The sequence below is a fragment of the Ammospiza nelsoni genome, chromosome 18 (assembly GCF_027579445.1).
Source record: "Ammospiza nelsoni isolate bAmmNel1 chromosome 18, bAmmNel1.pri, whole genome shotgun sequence".
NCBI classification, from domain to species: Eukaryota; Metazoa; Chordata; class Aves; order Passeriformes; family Passerellidae; genus Ammospiza; species Ammospiza nelsoni.
In genome coordinates, this window is record NC_080650.1 from 9,462,251 (window position 1) to 9,479,602 (window position 17,352).

At 53.1% G+C, this 17,352-nt stretch overlaps 1 protein-coding gene across 1 annotated transcript in view; it reads left to right on the top strand.

Annotated features, from left to right (window-relative positions):
- Nucleotides 1-4,339: 4,339 nt before the first annotated feature.
- The window catches only part of TBX5 (T-box transcription factor 5), a 36,258-nt gene continuing 23,245 nt past the window's right edge, over nt 4,340-17,352 (top strand). Inside the window, exons 1-5 of the mRNA XM_059485260.1 lie at nt 4,340-4,515; nt 6,319-6,413; nt 8,864-8,983; nt 10,334-10,481; nt 12,491-12,643. Of these exons, the coding sequence (XP_059341243.1) occupies nt 4,369-4,515; nt 6,319-6,413; nt 8,864-8,983; nt 10,334-10,481; nt 12,491-12,643 (663 nt within the window). The 5' untranslated portion in view covers nt 4,340-4,368. The remainder of the gene's footprint in view (nt 4,516-6,318; nt 6,414-8,863; nt 8,984-10,333; nt 10,482-12,490; nt 12,644-17,352) is intronic.

The window sequence follows — 17,352 nt, forward strand, 5'->3', positions numbered from 1 at the left end:
GGCAATGAGCGCCCGCTTTGCTGCCTGGTTTATTTGTGTTTGGAAGCGCTGCACGGCTCCTTTCCCCTCGAAAAAATAATGAAATATGGGACAAGCTTGGCTCTGTTTGTTTAAGTAGCATTCTCTGGCTTATTCTCTGCGGCTACAAGTGCAGTTATTTTATTATTCTTATTTGCGAGCGTTTACTGTTGGCTGTTTCTTCTCAAGTAGCTGCTGGGACTGGCGTGCACATGGGAAGGGTTTGGGAGATGCCAAACTTCACCCGCAGCCGCGCCCCCCTCCCCGAGAGCCGCTCAGAGCCCCCAGACCTTCCCCTTCCTCACCTCAAACTTTCAGAGGGCTCCGGTGTTATCGCGCCCTGCGAGGGTGGATTTGCTGAAAATTTCCTCGAAACGCCAAAAAAACAACAAACAACAAAAAGAGAAATTGTCTGAGAGGCAGAAAAGAGTGAGGGATTTTTTTTTTTTTGGATGGGACAGAGCGGCGAGCAGAGGGTGGGGGCAGCAGCAGGAGGAGGAGGAGGAGGAGGGTGGGCAGAGCAGATCTGAACCATGCCATTTATTCCGAGTCTTATCAAAAATCCGCCTCGCCAATCTGGTTCTCTTCAGCCTGCAGAATGCGACAGGGAGGCTGTTTACCCTGCGCTGACCTATTCAACTTTACCCTCCCAATAATACATTAAAAAAAAAAAAAAAAAAAAGAAAGAGAGAGAGCGAAGGAAGATGCAGATAAACCCGCAGCCCCTCTCCACGCTGACGGCTTGATTATTTGAGCTCCGGGGGGCTGCGGCCCTCGGCCGTGGCAGCGCGGCCAGGGGTGAGGAAGAGGATGGCAAAGGGCAGGGGAAGGAGCCTGGATGCGGCCACAAGCGGGGACAAGGGACACAGCCCCGCGTACACAGCCCGGGGCCATCGGTGCCGCCGCGCCGCTGTTTTTGGGGGATTGCACTCATTAGGAAAATCTATTTTAGGGGAACACCCCGCACCCCCCAATAAAAGGCCTCTGTGAGCAGCAGCAAATTCCGAGCCGGGTTTAAATCCACACCTCCGGGCTGCCTGTGAGGGCGGGAGGGGGAACTGGGGGTGGTGCGAGGTTAGCGCAGCCAGCGGTTTATTTAGGGCTGGGGGGGCAGGATATTCCCAGCCGCTGAATTTTCTCTTTGGTTGGGAGAGATGGATGGAGGAGGGAGGGAGGGAAGAAGGGAGGGAGCGGGGAAGGAGGTAAAGGAGAGGGGGAGGGTTGCCGGGGAGTTTGATGATTGTCTTTGTGCCTTGTTCTTGTTTGCCGGCCAGAAAAATAGGCTGGAAAAGGAGGTTTGGGGGGGAGGGGGCGGGAGGGAGGGCTGTGGGAGAGGGAGTCTCTCCGGAGCAGGATCCCAGCTGGTTGGGCAGCGGGTCCCGGCACTTGGCGAGCGGAGCTGGACGAGCCCACGTCACCTCCGCGCTGCGCTCGGCTCCTCCGCGCCCCGCGCCCGGCTCCGCGCACGGCGGCAGCGCCGCGAACCTGCCCGGAGGAGCGGGGCTCGCCCGCCGCCAGAAACTTTTTTCTTCTTTTTATCCGAGAGGGTGCTGCTTTCTTTTTCCGCTCTTTCGCCCTCTCGCGCTCTTTTTTTTTTTTTTTTTTTTTTTTTTTTTTTTATTTTTTAAATGACTATTTTTAATTTTTAAATTATTTTTAGCTGGGCAGCAGCGAGAGTGGGCTGGGGGAGAACTGCATCAGATCAGGCTGAGAAAAGGGTGGGGGTGGGGGCATTATCTTGGTCTCAGGATCCTTTCTAGCGCGTCTGACAACCTGGAAGTGTTTGGAGAGAGCAGGAGAGAGAGAGAGAGAGAAGCAGGCTTGCATTGGATAGATTTTTTTCTTCCAGGCTGTGTTTTCACATGCTGATCCGCAAATATAAATAAATAAAAGGAAATATGCACACGAGAAGCCTGATCCCATTGTAATTTCCATTGCAAACGGGGGAAATAGAGCCACACATTATATATGTGGAGATGCATTGATTGCATGGAACTCAACGAGCAAGGTAACGGCTCTTGCATTGCCATGTCTGTCCGTCGGGCTCGGTCTGTCCGTCCGTGTGTGCGGGTGCGTGAGCGAGGCACAGCGAGAGCGGGGGCACCGCGAGGCCTCGGCAGCGGCGGGGAAAGCAGCGGGGGCTGCTCTGCCCAGCGCTCCTCGGGCTCGGGGAGTGCCAGGAACAAAAGCAGAGGGTGGTGATTTCATTTATTTCATTTTATTTTATAAAATTTCCCCCCTCCTTGTGCTTTTTTCCGCCCGCAAACCCCACTCGGCGCTACTTTAGCAAAGGGAGATGCATTTTTCATCCAGCCACCGCGGCCTGGTTCTGTCAAGCTCCATTTCTTCTCAGAAGCTCTTTTAAGGGGAAAAAAAAATAAGAAAAAAGAAATTAGAAGTCACGGATCGCCAAATGCTCTTAGTTGTGGGGTTATTTTTTGTCGTCACACCTTCTGTTTTTAAAATTATGAATATTTTTATATCTGCTTAATTATGTCTGGGCGCGGAGAGCATCGAGGAGGCTTCGCTGGGCTGGGCTGCGCTGCCATGGCTGGGTCCCTCTTTGTTTTAATAAACACGCTTTAGGGTTTTTTATTATTATTTTCCCTCGCTCTACCCCCTAACCTCGCCAGCTCTGAGGGAACCATAGCTCCAAGCTGGAGGGAAATCGATTTAAAAATGCATAAGCGGCGCTTCCCAAAGCAAGGGGAAAAAAAACCAAACAAACAAGACACCACAACAGTCCAGGAGGAGAAAAAAAAAAAAAAAAAAAAAAAAAAAGAGGAGGAGGAGGGGAAGAGAAAAGCCTTAAATGGTCCCTGGAGCTGCGGCTCTGCTCCCACGGGCTGGGCCCGGGCCCGGCTCCCGCAGCGCCCCGCGCACTTTCCGCGCTCTCGCTTCGCCCTCGGCTCCGGGGCCGGGCAAAACCTTTGGGAAGAGAGGGAAGGAGGGAGGGACGGGCACGGGCCGTGACTGCAGGAGCTGCAGCTCCAGGGGTGCGGACCTGCAGTCCCCTCGCTTTTTGGCCTTTAAATTATAAATCCGTCCTTGGGTGCGTTCCCCACCACTAGCGGGGAAGATAATTTTCTCCCCCCTCCCTTCCACTCCCAATTTTCCTTCGCTTTTAAAGGAGAATTGCCTTTTTCTCGCTCTCTCTGCTTGATTTTGAACAGCTTTCAAATGTCGTTGCAGGGCGAAGAACTCATTTAAAAACATTCTCATGTATTTAAACCCAATATTGCCTCCATATGGTTGGCCTTTCAAAACTGAATCCCCTTCTTTGAAACATGCAAGAAATATTTTTTTAAAGCAGCTAAAACTCCCAACTCCTTAAAAACAATAAAAACCTAACAGATAATTCAATGGCTTTTATCTTTTTTGGTGGGTTTTTTTTTTGTGTTGCTATGAAACTTTTACCATTCCTGATAGAGCCTTTAAAACTAAGTCAAAATACAGCTTTAAAACTCACTGCGGTTACTCACATCAGATATAAACCTTGTAATTTTTAAGCTCGTTTTCTCTGCTGGTGCAGTTTTATCCTAAATGTTCTGGCTTAGTTCAGTCCAGCCCCGATTCCATCCCCCGTTCACCAGCCCGAGTTACCTCGCACAGCGTTTGTCCAATTGATTTATTTGCATTTTTATATTGTGATTTTCTCGTTTCTTGTAACTGCCGGGGCTAAGAGAAGAACAGGCTTTTAAAATTATTCCTGTTTCATGAGAGGTGCAAAAAGTTGAATTTTCCTTGGGAATTGGGTGCTAGAAGTGGCCTCGTGTGTCAGCGGTGTTCTCCTGCTCCAAACCGGAGCGGGGTGAACGCTTTCCCTTCCCTGGGAGCAAAGTTGGGACTTTCAACCCCCCGGGCCGCAGCGATTCGGGAGGAATTGGAGGTGGCCAAGCCTCTGGAGGTTGTGGGGTTCGAGGTGGGGGCTCCAGAGCCGTTTGTGCCACTCGCTGCTCGTTCCGCAGCCCCTCGGGTGCTGCCAGGCAGCCCTAAAAACGCGCTGTTTACCTTTTCCAAAAAGATGCATTCAATAATACCGCCTCCCCCTTCCCCTCCCTCCCCACACCCCCCCCGAGCCCCCCCCAAATCCTATCATCCCTTGCGGGCTGCGATAATAAATAAAAGTCTTTATTTCTCCCTCTCCCAAAGTTAAAGGGCCTTGTGAGTGTTAAAGTGAGTGTTGGGATGGTCGGGGCAGCCCCGGCCGGCGCTGCTCTCGCTCGGAGCCACCCCGCCCGATCAAAATCTATCCTTTATTAAACGTCAGCATTGACTTGTGCGTCTCTTATCTCTGCTCTCTCCCGACGTGTGCCTGCAGTGGGGGATTCGGCGAAGGAAGCTCGTAACATGGCGGATAGCGAGGAAGGCTTCGGGCTGCCCAGCACGCCGGCCGATGCGGAGGCCAAGGAGCTGCAGGCCGAGGGCAAGCAGGACACGCAGCTGGGCAACAGCAGCAAGTCACCCACCTCACCCCAGGCAGCCTTCACCCAGCAGGTAAGCGCCCATGCTGCTCCCCTTGCACCCCATCCCTGTTCTATTCGCTCATTGCCCCCTCTCCACCCCATCCCTGTTCCGTTCGGTCATTGCCCCTTTTCCACCCCGTCCCCGTTCCATTCGCTCATTGCCGCTTTTCCACCCCATCCCTGTATCATTCGCTGGTTTCCCCCTTTTCCACCCCATCACTGTTCTATTCGCTCTTTTCCCCCTTTTCCCCCATCCCTGTTCCATTCTCTCATTGCCCCTTTTCCCCCCATCCCTGTTCCATTCTCTCATTGCCCCTTTTCCCCCCATCCCTGTTCCATTCGCTGTTTGCCCCTTTTCCCCCCATCCCTGTTCCATTCCCCCTTTTCCCCGCCGTTTGCCTCCTTCCCAGCCGGGGGTTGGGGGAATTTAGGCCCCACGCGTGGGTAAAGCCTCGCCTGGCCGTGGGCTCACCCTCCTGCCGAGTTATTTGAGGTCGTTCTCCAGCTCCAAAGCTGCGGGGATGCACCCGGGAGAATTTTGGGAGTGTGGAGAAGCAGGAGGGGAGCAGGACCCCAAAACACAGCGAGGGGAGCCCGGCCTGCAGCGGCACCCCTACACCCACCAGTGTCCGTGCCCGGGTGGGCAAATGCACGGGCGAGCACACACAGGGCGGAGATACCTTTATATTTATATATAAATGTGTATATTTTGTACATACCCACATCTGCGCCCCTCGGACTCCCTGGCGGGCACAGCGGGCACTCAGCGCAGGCTGAGCCACGCGTGGGCACCCTCAGAGCGACACTTGGGGGGTCCCTGGTGCCCTCCCTCAGCCCTGGCCCCCCTGGCGCTGTGTGGGCTCCGTGCTCCGAGCCAGCCCTCGGCTTCTCCCCGCAATGGGAGCTCTCGGTGCTGGGATGAGAGGGGAGAAATGCGGGGAAAGGAGATTTTCACCGCGGTCCCTGCTGTGGGGTTCCCCGGCAGCACCCCCGATGGACCCCGCTGCCCACGGGTGCACAGAAGGCTCGGCAGGGCCAGGGTGGGCACCGGGAGTGTTTGGAAAGAGATCCCCGAGGTCTGAGGGGCTTTTTTAGTGATGGGGATGGGGAGCAGTCCTTAGTTCGGCCGCGGGTGTCCCCTGTGCCTCCCAACCCGGCTGCAGGGATGTGCTGTCCCCACGGTGGCATCGAGACAATCAGGGCCCGAGAGGAGCAGGGCGACAGCCACGCCGCTCTGGCCTGTAAATCACTCGTGGGACGGTGTCAGTCTCCTCCGCTTGGCTCTGGGAGCAGCCGGGCGAGGATTTCTCCGGGAGGATGCGGTGGGAGCCGGCTCAGGGGCGCTCTGCCCGCAGGACCCCGCTCCAGGCCTGCCCTGAGCGGCATCCCGGGGATCCGGCCTGCAAATCCCTCCGGCCCGCAAACCCTCCGTCTTTCAAACCCCTCCGGCCTGCAAACCCTTCGTCCTTCAAACCCCTCCGGCCTGCAAACCCTGCGGCCGGCTCTGGGCAGGGTTAGCCCGGGAGTGCCCCGAGCTCGGCCCGCAGAGCCCGGCCCTTCCCTGCCAGCTCCCGGCTGGGCCGTGCGGGGCCGTGCAGAGCCCGGCTGCCCTCGGGGCTGTCCCTGCTCCCCTCGGGGTTGTCCCCGCTTCTCTCGGGGCTGTGCCCGCTGCTCTCCGAGCTGTCTCCGCTGCCCTCAGGGCTGTCCCGGCTCCCCTCGGGTTTGTCCCCATGGCTCTCGGGGTTGTCCCTGCTCCACTCGGGGCTGTCCCTGCTCCCCTCGGGGCTGTCCCCGCTGCCCTCGGGCTGACGCTCTGTGCCTCCCCGCTCCGCAGGGCATGGAGGGCATCAAGGTGTTTTTGCACGAACGCGAGTTGTGGCTGAAGTTCCACGAGGTGGGCACGGAGATGATCATAACCAAGGCCGGCAGGTAAGAGCAGGGGGACTCCGCGGTGCCCTCGGTGTTTGCGGGGACGGGCAGGGGGACAACCCCGCCTGGAAGGGGACACCGGGCACCTCCCTGGCCCGGGGACAGTCACACCTCTGGTGTCCGTGTGTGTGTGTGTGCCACTGGCCGGCCGTGCAGAGCCCTCCCTGCCTGCAGAGAGGCGGCAGAAATTGTTTCTTCTGGCTTCTTTCTCAACCAGAACAGTTGGGTCATTAATTCCGACTTCAGGCCTTTGGAAACTTTCCAGGCGAACGCGAGTTGCAACCACTTGGCCAAAAAGCAAACTTTGTTTAGAGCAGCTCGCTGGGCCATTATTATTACTATTACTATTGGTGCAATTTGGCTCTTCTGCTTGCCCCCCCAAAGTTTCATGCCGTTTTACGGAGTTTTTTATTTATTTCTGCTCACTCTGGAGCGAATATTCCCATCTCAGCCACTTCACCCCTTTTAAAAGTCGAGGCGGTCTTAAGCTACTGTTTATAGAGACATAAAAAAGCTGTTTAGATGCAGAGATAGATGCGTCCGCAAATAAATATCATGTGGGTGTGTTTCTGTGCGGGTGTTTATCTGCGTGGGTGTGCGGCAAAATATGCAGCCTTGCAAATCCAACTTTATTGGGGTTTAATCGATTCCATGACCGGCCGTGTAAACCTGATCCGCAGATATTTATATGCGGACGAGGGTATTTTTGAGGGGATTTAACATTATCCTGGATATTAACGTGGTGGAGGGTTGTTAAATTGAAGAGTGGCCAGCGAGACGCAGTAAAAAAGTCTCTCCAGTCCTATCAACAAATTGGGGGCAGCCCGAGGGAGGATTTTTCGTTGTGATTTTCAATTAGAATTCTTGGAGGTAAAGGGAAAAAGGCTCCACGTGTAGGAATAGTTTCAGATTGTAGGGACGCAATCAACAGGGCAGAATCAAACTTTCGTTTTGCTCTGTCAGCTGGTATTTGTTGTATTTGCCTGAAGAGGGAGGGGGAAAATAAATATCGAGCTGGTTGGATAAAGTTTTAGCGAATAGATCTCGCCTTCCCCTTGAACCTCGCTGCTGCGAAAATGGATTTGAGAGGGGTTTGTGGCCAAGGGGACATGGGATGGAGTCGGTGCTGGGATGTCCCGATAAAAACCCCGGTTCACAGGGACAAAAAAAATTTAAAAATTCCAACTCCGAAGGGAGACAGAAACCACCTTGCAGAAATTTCAAACAAAAATCTCTGTGGACAGAGATCTCATCTGGAGGGCAATAAAAGAGACATTTACAGGCAGGGCTCGAGGGGAGATGCGGGCTCGGTTTCCTTATTTACATCCTTGCCCGTGGTTCTCGTTCAAGTCCCTGCTCCCGCTGCTCAGGTGTTTTCCATGGAGTTACAGATTAATCTCCAGCTGGAATTTGGTTTCTCCTCCCTTAAAAAGTTTAAGTTCAACACTCGCTTCCTTCGTTGGGCGCTTTTCGCCCCCCCTACAACTTTTTAGAGCCGAATTAAAGCCCAGCCCAGGTGCCCCACGGCAGCGATACGATCCGAGCCTGGAGAAGAGCGAGGTATTTTTAGAGGTGTGGGACTTTTCTCTTTTTTTTGTTGTTTATGCGTGTTTTAAGTCCAGGGCTCCATTTTCATCTGCTTTATTTTTAAATATTTGGAAAGCTCGAACTAAAATAACAGCAGTGGTTTAAGTGCCTGCCTTGCAGTAATGGAAAATATTTCGAAAAGCCCCTGCCTTGTGTGTATCCGAGGGTTTCCAAGGATTTGTCAGGTGTGTTTGCTGCTGTCTCGGGGTGATCGCAGTGCTGTTCACGGATTTTCTCTTCCACCTGAGTGCGTGCAGGTTTTTTGCTCGTTATCTGTCCCTAGAACCTCGAGGTGTTCATATTAATGTATTTTAAAATATTTATATTTCTATATATGTAATATATGAGAACATATTTCTATAAACATATACATTTATAGAAAGATATATAAATATAATTTTTATAGGAGTATCTATATTGTAACTTTTATTTTAAAACTTTTTTTTTGGCAAATTTCCTCTCCTGTTCCAGCGGTTTATGGAGGGAGGGAAGTAACTTGCTTCCAAAAGTTCTCACGCTCAGATTTGTTAAAAAAACCCCAGAGATTCAAAACTTTAGTGAAAGAAATAATTAGTAAAAATACGAATAGATTAACAGATACACGAGGAGGTGAATAAACAAACACGCCAGCCTCGAAATTCCGATTTTGGTTTGATAAATCACCCGGTTTGCCTGGATGGGACCCAGCACCACCCAAACCTGTCCCAAATGCCTTCTCAGGGGAAGATCCATCTGGGAACGGGGTTTAACCCTTTTGTTAAATGGTAAATGTTCCCTCCAATGTCTCCTCCTCGCACACACACGAAACCACCCTGGCAAACTTTGTTTTTTTACTTATATTTATTTATTTATTTCTTCAACAGGCGAATGTTCCCCAGCTACAAAGTGAAGGTCACTGGACTCAATCCAAAGACCAAGTACATCCTGCTGATGGATATTGTACCGGCGGATGACCACAGATACAAATTCGCGGATAACAAATGGTAGGCACGCCTGGGGGGACAGGGACGAGATCTCTGGGGCTGCCCGAGGTGGGAGAAATCCTTCAATCAGCGGCTCGTCCTCCTTTTTCCGTGCAAAATGTTGGGCTGCAGGATCCTCACTTGGGCATAGTAGGGTGTTACCACAGCCCCTGGGACAAAAATGCATCCAAAAAAAGGGGAAAACAGCAGGAATTCTGTCGCAGTTAACGAATCCTGTTTGACGATGAAATTATTTGCTATTGTGGAGCTGATGGTTTAATTATATGAAGGAAGGGAATATCGCCGGGCAGGAAAACCTTTAAGGATTGATTCTTTGCTCCTGGCAGTAATTAGGGAAAGGGGGAAGGATGGGGTTAAACGGGCGAGCGGCGAGAGCCATCTCCGACGGGAAAGGTGCCAAAGAGCTCAGTAATTCCCCGAGCCAGCCGTGCTGGAAATGCCTTTTCTCCTTCTCCCCGGCACGGGGTACCTGGGGGCGAGGGGACCGAGGGGCAGCAGCAACCCACGGGAGGAACCCCAGGAAGGGATGGATGGGGGAACAGGAACCCACGGGAGGGCATGGACGGGAGCAGGACCCCCAAAAGGGGATGGCCGGGAGTAGGAACCCCAAGAGGGGACTGAAGGGAGCAGGAGCCCCAGGAAGGGACAGATGGGGAGTAGGAGCCCCAAGAGAGGATGGCCGGGGAGCAGGAGCCCCAGGAAGGGAGACAGGGGGAGCAGGAACTCCAGAAAGGGAGAGAGGGGGAGCAGGAGCCCCCAGGAGGGGACGGATGGGGAGCAAGAGCCCCAAGAGGGGACAGATGGGGAGCAGGAGCCCACGGGAGGGGATGGATGGGAATAGGAACCCCAAGAGGGGACGGATGGGGAGCAGGAGCCCCAAAAGGGGATGCAGAGGAGCAGGAGCCCACGGGAGGGGATGGATGGGAATAGGAACCCCAAGAAGGGACGGACGGGGAGCAGGAGCCCCAGGAGAGGATGGCCGGGAGCCGGAGCCCTAGGAAGGGACAGACGACCCAAGAGGGGATGGATGGGGGAGCAGGAACGCCAGGAAGGGACGGACGGGCAGCAGGAGCCCACAAGAGGGGACTGAAGGGAGTAGGAACCCTAGGAAGGGACGGACGGGGAGCAGGAGCCCCAGGAGGGGATGGCCGCGAACAGGAGCCCCAAAAGGGGACTGAAGGGAGCAGGAGCCCACGGGAGGGGACAGACGGGAGTAGGAGCCCCAGGAAAGGATGGCCGGGGAGCAGGAGCCCACGGGAGGGTACAGACGGGAACAGGAAGGTACTGAAGGGGGCAGGAGCCCACGGGCCGTCCCCAGGAGGCCGCAGCCCAGCCCCGTGTCCCCCGCAGGTCGGTGACAGGCAAGGCAGAGCCGGCCATGCCCGGCAGGCTGTACGTGCACCCCGACTCCCCCGCCACCGGAGCGCACTGGATGAGGCAGCTGGTTTCCTTCCAGAAGCTCAAACTCACCAACAACCACCTGGATCCCTTCGGACATGTAAGTGCCGGGGCTGGGACAAGGGCACCGTGCTGTCCCGTGCCAGTGTCACCCACCCTCAAACCCAGGCTGCTGGGGGGTTATTCTCACCTGGGAGAGCGGGGTGAACCCCCCTGAGGACCCCCCCAGAAATAAACCTCAAATTTCGTGGGAATTGATGGCAGACCCCCGGGGCCTGGAGTTGGCGAGTGGGTGAAACTCTCCCGGCTTCACTGAGAATTTGGTCACTCGGATTTTAATCGCATGCGGAGTCCCCAATCGTTAAAATCCGCCCGGGAATTTGCCTAACAGGTAAAATCAATCAGGCATAATTAGCGGAGGAAATAGGACCTAAAACGATGTGGATCCTCGATCAGGAAGTAAAAAAAAAAAAAAAAAAAAAAGAAAGGAAAAAGGAAAAGTAACAATAATTAAGGACAATTAGAGAAATTGAAGTCCCGCTAGAACTTCTTGGGCATTAAAAAAGTCTTTGTGAGACTCGTGGGGCCGTGAAAATTTGTGTGAATTCTGCAGCCAGGAACAGCCCTCCTTCGAAGGTCTCCAAAGATGCGAGTTCCTCTGAGCAAATATATATGAATAAAATATATATATATATATGTGTATATATATATAAAATATATAATTGAACGAATATGTGACTCCAGACCCCGCCAGCCCTTTCCAAGAGCAGATTTTTCTCCAGTCTCGTTTCAACACTTCAGTTTCATTTTTTCCAAGCTGGTTTTTTTTTTCTTCTTCTTCGCTTTTTAATGATAAATTTTGTGCTATTAAATCCTCGCCCACGTGGTCGCCAAGAAGTGAGAGGGCTTTAGGGGAGAGAGGAGCCAGCAGAGTCCCGAGCCCACCCCAAAGCTGAGCATCATTTACAAGCGCTACTTTGCACCTCCATTTGCGGGGCTTGATTTCCTTGTTCTTTTTATAATTCGAATTTTTCTTTTTATAATTCAAATTTCATTTTCATTCTAATGGAGCTGCTGCAGAAGGGGTTTGCAGGGGCTGCTGCCCAGGGATCAGGAATTTTCCTGCGGGAACAGGGAGGGAAGCAGCGCAGCCAGGGGAACCCATCCCAGCCCCGGGGTGCTTTTGGGGATCCGGGGGGGGATCCGGCCCCGGGGGGAAGGGGCCAGGCATCCCCGCTGGGAACAGGCGGCTCTGGGGAAAAAGTCCCTCCAAACAAACCCAAGACGCTGAAGGGACAATAAGGGACTTCAGAGGAGGAGCTGCGCCAGGAGCCTCTCAATTAGAGTCGCTGTAATGAAATTAAAAACCATTAGATCGTTCACCGTTGATGTCTACGACTTTCCTGGATGTCAAAGCAATTTGCTTAAACCCCCGGGACGGGGGAGGCGGCGGCGGGACGCGCTGCGTCTCGCTGTCGCCAGGGTCCGGCAGTCATTATCGGGCCCGAGCGGCCCCCCGCCGGCCCCCATCCTCCCCCGGGATTAACCCGGTACCGAGCAGGGCCCGCTCTTTATCTGGAACCCCCCGCAGCCCCTCCCGGCCCCGCCACCGTCCTGTGCGGGAGAGATGGCCCTAAATCCCCAAATCCCCCCAGCTCTCCTCCTTCGCCCTTTCTGCGCTCTTTACCCTCCCTGAGATGGGATGGGGGTGTTGAGATGCCCGCATTGCCCCCAGTGCGTGTTGGGGGAGCAGCTTTGGTCCCTCAGGGGTTTGTGTGGGGGCAGCAGGTGAGGAAGCACCTTTGACAGCACCTCCCGGCCCTACTGGGCTCCCGGGCGTGCCTACCATTTATTACTCGCGAATTTTCTCCTCGAGAAAATCTCCCGAGTTTCTGGGGAGATCCGTGCCCCTACCCAGCACCTCCATCTGCCCTTCGAAGGGGCTCCTGAAAAGGGCCAACATTTTGGGGAAGGGACTCCTGAAAAGAGCAAACATTCTGGGGAAGGGGCTGTGGGTTCCTGTTGGTGTGTGTCCTTCTCCTCCTGCCCTGCGCCGTGCTGTGCCCCCTCCATTCCCACGGGATGTCCTCTCCTTCTCCCCCTGCCCAGATCATCCTGAACTCCATGCACAAGTACCAGCCCCGGCTCCACATCGTGAAAGCGGACGAGAACAACGGCTTCGGCTCCAAGAACACCGCCTTCTGCACCCACGTCTTCCCGGAGACCGCCTTCATCGCCGTCACCTCCTACCAAAACCACAAGGTGAGGGGCTGGGCCGGCCCCCGCCCCGCAAACCGCATCCCGCTCTTCCCTCTTCCTGAGACACTCAGCCCCTCTTCCCTCCCTGCTTCTTCTTTCACCCCTTCTTTTTCATTCTCCTTTTTCTTTTCTTCCTTCCTTCTCTTTTTTCTTTCCTTTCCTCTCCTTTCCCCCTCCTTTTTCCTCTCCTTTCCCCTTCCCCACTTCCTTTCCCCCTTCCTTTTCTTCTCCTTGTCCCCTTGTCCTTTCTTTTCCTGCTCTCTCCTCCCTGTCCTTTTCCTTTCCTTCTTTCTTTCTCTTCCCCTTTCTTTCCTCTCCTTGTCTCCTTGTCCTTTCTCCTTTTCCTGTCCTTCTTTTTCCTCTCCTTTTCTCCTTGTCTTTTCTCCTTTTCCTTTCCTTCTTTTTCCTCTCCTTGTCCCCTTCTTTTTCCTCTCCTTGTCCCCTTGTCCTTTCTCCTTTTCCTTTCCTTCCTTCTTCTTTCCCTTTCTCTCCTTGTCCCCTTCTTTTTCCTCTCCTTGTCCCCTTGTCTTTTCTCCTTTTCCTTTCCTTCTTTTTCCTCTCTTTCTCCCCTTGTCCTTTCTCCTTTTCCTTTCCTTCCTCCTTTCTCTTCCCCTTTCTTTCCTCTCCTTGTCTCCTTCTTCTGCCCCCCATGCCTTTCCTCCTTTTCCTTTCCTTTCTTGTTTCTTTCCCTTTCTTTCCTTGTCCCCTTTTTTTCCCTCTCCTCTCCTTGTCCTTTCCTCTCCCTCTCCCATTTTCCTCCTCCCTTCCTCTTTCCCCTCTCCCATCCCATCCCATCCCATCCCCTCTGTTATTCCTGGCCGCGCAAAGCATCCAAAGCCAGGCTCGGGGCGAGCCGGGGAGGGGGGAATGAGCTCACCAGGATGCTTTGCTCACACGGAGACATCCAACCGAGGAAGTTTGGTTTATCTTCCCCCCTCGCCGTGGGTCAAAGGCTCCTAATCTGGAGGAGGGAGCCGGGCGCTGATAACCCGGCTGCCCACGGGGGCTGCGGGCTCGGCAGCCGGGAGGCCCGGCCAGGAAAGGGAGGCTCAGCCCCGGGATCAGCAAACAAAGCACGAGAATAACGGGATGGGTTCGTCTTGTGCTGGCTTGGGTGGAATAAGGGTTTTCTTGGTGCTGTCGCTGCCCCTCTGTGAGGAGCCCGCTGCTTCCCCACCCAGCAGGGAGGAGGAGGAGGAAGAAGGCTGAGTGGAGGCAGGGTGGTTCTCCACAGATGAATCTTTCACCAACTGTCCCTTGCCACAGCCCCATGAAAACTCAATTTCTCTCAGCAAAACAGCAAATTCCTCTCCCAATCACATGAAAAGCATTTACTACAAACTTGTATTACAGGTAGGTAGAATGGCTCTTTTGTACCCCATAGAATAATTGTTTCTCAAACAGAGAAAAGTCATTTAGCACCCCAAAGAAATCCTGGATGCTTTCCTGGAAATGCAGGTTCCTAAAGCTGTGTGAAATGATTGCATTTCCTCCATTCATCAGCTGACCAGCAAGCTGGGCTGGAGAAGAAAGTGTGTTCCACCATAACCAGGGAGAAAGGAAAATACTTCCCTGCCCTTTAAAATAAGAGCTGCTGGCACGGCTGGGACAAGCAAACCCAATCCAAATTGAGTCTTTGCCAAATTATGCCTTAAATTATAACTCCACTGTGGATGCTATAAAATCAAGTTTAACTTCTGCTTGATGGATTTGCAGAAAGAATATAATATTAATAGAAGTGGGAGTTAATAAAACAGGACACACTGCCTGCTTTAAAGGCATTTCCCGAGCAGAAAACAGACGTGAATGGAGCTCCTCTCCTTTGAAGAAAAACGGGGCTGGTTTATAGGAAAAGAAATGATCATGCAAATAAAACTAAAGCAAAGCAGGAACATGTAGTTTGGGAAAACTGCCATACTAGGAGGAGCAGGAATATTTGATTGTAAATCAGCAACATCTGTTTGATAAGAAATGACATCTGTGTATCTGACACAGGCAGGAATCCCCACAGACACACCAGGACACATTTTACACACCCCTGACACGTTTTACAGGCTCTGACATCCCTCTGCCCCCTGACACACACATTCCTCCCTGTGCTGCATGGAATCGGGGGGTGAACAGGGGAAGAGGGGCTGGAGCCCCAAGATAAAATCCCAATTGGGAAAGATAGAGCCATAAAAATAAACCAGGGGATGATCTTCCCTAAATGGCATCTCCCTGCAGGGAAGGGAATAAAAGCTGGAGCTCACCCCAGTGCAGACAGGGAATGATATTGGGGGTGATGCAAATGCCAAGGAGAAACATCTCCCAGCTGAGGTGGGTGAATTGGGGTTTCTTCCCCCAGCTGAAACCTGAGCTCAGCTTTCACAGCTGAGAGGTTGCTTGGAAAACCAGATTTTGCTCTTGTAACACAGGCTGCATTCCTCCTGCCATAAAGGATGGCAGTCCCCAACGTGTGGGGCATCTCCAGCTCTTGCTGATTTTTTTCCCACTTTTCTCTCTCACCTGTAGCTCATCCCTCATGCAATCTTTCCCATCCATCCCACCCAGGCTCTGACATATTTTAAACACCCATGTATTTTACACACACACATTCATCCCTCCATGGGGTTTAGGTTTCAAGAGCTCTGTTAGAGCTGAATTCTATTACAGAATGAATTGTGTGACTCACCCCAAAATGCATGTGAGTCCATGCTTACACAGCTTATAGAAATACCTGCCTGCTTCCAGATAGGTCAATTTATTTCAAGAACACAGCTGCAATCCCAATGTAGGGCTTGTGCTTATTTCCCCTGATATTTTAGACAGCCTGCAAAGATATTTAAGCACCCTGGGATCTCCCTCTCCTCAGCCCTACTCCCCAAAAAGAGGCTTAAGCTATGAAGAGAGTTTTGGTGAAGTTTTCAGGGTGGTTGTCAGCAGCTCCATTGGTCACCTCCCCCCTCTCTGCTACCCTTGAAAACACCCCAGAAATACTGAGGTGTTAAAAAAGGTCACATGCACATTTCATTTCCTTGCCATTTACACAATGGCTGCTTGCAATCAGGTTGATTCCCAAATATTAACTTTCCCTGCAGTTAAGCACCATTTTGCTGTAGCTTAAATCATTGTGTTACTGGCTCATATTTATTAGGTATGAGCTCTCTGCTTAGGACCAGGAAATGAACCTAATAGACAGAAATAATTAAGGTTCTCCCCTCACGAGGGTTCTTTCAAAAGCAAGAATTCACAACAATTATTCTCATTAATTTTTACAACCTACTTTCCCCCTTAGCTGGGCTTGGGCTTTATATTGGTTCCCCCCCTCAGGATATCCGGTTTTATGCTGATTTTTTTTTCCCCACCCTAAGTTATTTAACATTCTTGGTAGCCAAAATTCTTTTAAGGAAATGTTAGCCCTGGGTGGGATGTTCCAGGCCCCCAGAAATGCTGGGAGGAGCAGGGCAGGGCATGGCCAAAGACTGGATTCACTGCCAGGTATCTGGTGGGATTTCTGAATACAGAGGTTCATCCTTCCCTTAAAAAGGGGAGGAAAAAGGAGAAGGGAGGAAAGAAAAAGACCCAGTGCTAAAATCATGCTGGTGAGTCAGCTGGTGGCCCGCTCTGGGGTTCTGGAGAGCTGGTGTCCCCTCTGAGCATGTGGCTTCTTGTCACTGTCCTTGAGGGCTGGAGGTGAGCAGGTCCTTGGGTGTGCATGTTTCCTCCTGAGAGCTCCATTTTCCCTCTCTCAGGTTGCAGGTGCCACCTCCACCCCTTCTGCAGAGGCCACCAGTGTGGTGGCCAGGCTGGCATCTCATGGGGCTCCCCCGTGCAGCCCCCAGGCTCTCCCTGCCCTGCCTGGGGTCACTGTCCCTGTGCTTCTCCATCTGGCTGGCAAGAGGGGACAGCTCCTCTCCTTACCCAGGGCAGACTCCTCTCCAAAGAGGGGTCCCCCAAGTGCTGGGAGAGACAGAGCTCCCCGGGGCTAAGCAAGGTGACACCAAGGAGCTCCTCTTCATCACCAGCCCTGGTGGCTTCTGTGCAGCCCTGGGGCACCTGAGGATGGCAGGGAGCTGCTGCTCTCCCTGACCCTCTGTGGGGCTCTTCATGATCCTTACTGCTGTTCCAGGCCTTGGTGGGACAGTGCTTCCTTCCAGGGGTCTCATGTCCTTCACAACTCTGGGTGAACCAGTCTTGTCTCCTTCTGTCCCAGTCTTGTCTCCTTTTGTCCCCAGCCTTGTCCCCTTCTGTCCCCAGTCTTGTCCATGCTCCCTGCCAGCCCTGGGATGGGGTGCTCAGCCAGCCCTGAGCCCCTGGACTCTTTTGGTCCTCAAAGTAGCCCCTCTCTTCAAGCTTGGCCAAGACTCCCTCTGGATCTGGCATCCATCCTGCCTGCAGACTCCTCTCCTTCCTGCAGAACTCTGTGCCAGGTCTCTGTTCCTGTCCTTGTATCCCAGTTCAGGCAGCAGGCTCCTCAGTGAGCTCCTCTGTCTCACCCCAGCACCTCCCAGCAGCCTCCCAGTCCCTCCCATTTTCTTCACTGCTTTGGGTTCAGCATCTTCTCCCCTCTGCCAGCAACTCCCCCCTCCCTTCTCCTGGGGCTGAGTCCCAGCTCCCCATCCAGCTCCTCTGCCTGGCCCAGGTGTCCCTGGGCTCAGCAGCCACCTTGGCTCCATCTGTTTCTCTCCTTGGTTCCCACCTGGGCCATGTGAGAGCCTGGCAGAGAAATC